Source organism: Calidris pugnax, unplaced genomic scaffold (genome assembly GCF_001431845.1).
Source record: "Calidris pugnax isolate Ruff unplaced genomic scaffold, ASM143184v1 scaffold54, whole genome shotgun sequence".
NCBI lineage: Eukaryota > Metazoa > Chordata > Aves > Charadriiformes > Scolopacidae > Calidris > Calidris pugnax.
Window position 1 is genome coordinate 13075226 of NW_015090864.1, and position 2125 is coordinate 13077350.

The 2125-nt window shown below is 52.7% G+C and overlaps 1 protein-coding gene across 1 annotated transcript in view; it reads left to right on the top strand.

Moving 5' to 3' along the window:
• Nucleotides 1-1577, top strand: part of FZD8 (frizzled class receptor 8) — a 2729-nt gene extending 1152 nt beyond the window's left edge. Inside the window, exon 3 of the mRNA XM_014944872.1 lies at nucleotides 7-1577. Within this exon, the coding sequence (XP_014800358.1) occupies nucleotides 7-930 (924 nt within the window). The 3' untranslated portion in view covers nucleotides 931-1577. The remainder of the gene's footprint in view (nucleotides 1-6) is intronic.
• Nucleotides 1578-2125: the final 548 nt, after the last annotated feature.

A 2125-nucleotide genomic window follows, 5' to 3' on the forward strand; every position in this document is an offset into this window, starting at 1 on the left:
CCGGAGCTGGCGGTGGCCGAGCACGTTCGGTACGAGAGCACCGGCCCGGCCCTCTGCACCGTGGTCTTCCTGCTCGTCTACTTCTTCGGCATGGCCAGCTCCATCTGGTGGGTCATCCTCTCCCTCACCTGGTTCCTGGCCGCCGGCATGAAGTGGGGCAACGAGGCCATCGCCGGCTATGCCCAGTATTTCCACCTGGCTGCCTGGCTGCTCCCCAGCGTCAAGTCCATCGCTGTGCTGGCGCTCAGTTCTGTGGACGGGGACCCCGTGGCCGGCATCTGCTACGTGGGCAACCAGAGCCTGGAGAACTTGCGGGGCTTTGTGTTGGCCCCGCTGCTCATCTACTTGGCCATCGGCTCCATGTTCCTGCTGGCCGGCTTCGTCTCGCTCTTCCGCATCCGCAGCGTCATCAAGCAGCAGGGTGGCCCCACCAAGACCCACAAGCTGGAGAAGCTGATGATACGCCTGGGCCTCTTCACCGTGCTCTACACCGTGCCAGCCGCCAGCGTGGTCGCCTGCCTCTTCTACGAGCAGCACAACCGGCCCCGCTGGGAGGCCACGCACAACTGCCCCTGCCTGCGCGACCAGCAGCCCGACCAGGCCCGCCGCCCTGACTATGCTGTCTTCATGCTCAAGTACTTCATGTGCCTGGTGGTGGGCATCACCTCCGGTGTCTGGGTCTGGTCTGGCAAGACCCTCGAGTCCTGGCGGGCCCTCTGCACCCGCTGCTGCTGGGCCAGCAAAGGTGCTGCTGTGGCAGGGGGCACAGGGGCAGGAGCAGGTGGGCAGGCGGCCATCGCCGCCGCAGGAGGACTTGGGGCTGGCGGCGGGGGCTCCCTCTACAGCGATGTCAGCACCGGCCTGACGTGGAGGTCGGGCACCGCCAGCTCTGTCTCCTACCCCAAGCAGATGCCCCTTTCTCAAGTGTGAGGAGGGGGAAAGAGGCCAAAGGTTAGGGAATGAGGGACACTGGCCTGCCTAAAATGCCCCCTCACTGTTTGGTGCCATTAATGAACCCCTAATGGTCCTTATTAGCCACAGCTTGTATAGAACAATGCAGCTGGCAGAGGCCCCAGGCTCCAGCCCCCTCCTCCTTCCCCTCCATTCATATGCAGGGAGCATGTACTTCAAGGAGCCAGCTTATTATTTTGCTGGCAGAGGAGGGTAGAGGCTCACCCGTGTCTTGCAGAGGGCAAGTCACAGCGGCTTCTGATTCACTCTGGACTAACAGCAGCTCTTCCCTCATGGGAGGGAGGGTCTTCCTTCCCCACCCCCCCATCCCGAGGTGGGAGTCCGCTGGGACTGCAGGTTTTTGGGATATTGATGACCAGGCAAATGCCTTACAATACAGACTGAATCAAAACATGTCTTAATTATACACCCCAGCTAAATACGGGTTTCCTACATTAAAGGATGTATTTATATAATTATTTGTTACCTTGTACAGATGTGTAAAATATGTATATATCCAAAGCTATACAGTCTGTAAATTTTTTTGTAAAAAAGTGTAGAGGCTACCCCTGTAAGAGCAAATATGAGTATTCTATTTTGTCAATAAAATGACTTTTGATAAATGACTTTTTCAAGCTTTTCCCCTCCTCCTGCCCTGGTTATTCCAGCTGCTGTGTCTTTAGGTGGTTCTATAAACTACAAGCTACGTTCATGCTCCAGTCATTACTGTGTAATAGGTGGCTGTTAAAGCAGTGAGATCTGTAGACACAAGGAAAAACAAGTCATTCAACAAGTTGTTCTGAAAAAGTGTTTGCCAAAACTGGGAGGTGCCTTACCATAGTTCTCCTCTCCTTTTTGAAAGATGACAGTGTCTTTAAACTGAGCCTTTACAAAAGCGTCATCTCACACGGCATGTTAAGTATCCTTTTAAAATAGGTGTTATTTTAGGAATGTGCACACACACTTCTCATATCTGTTGTCTACGCTTCTGTAAGCACCTGCCTTTCCGGGGATGCATACTGAAGTGTAAAAGGTTAATGTTTTAAATTCATAGATCATCTACTACGATGGAACAGCAAGTTGAGATTTGTTAGATCAATCTCTTCTTAACAGATTAAACTAACATCTTAACCTTTCATACTTAACTTTTGTATATCAAATATGGTCCTTTTTC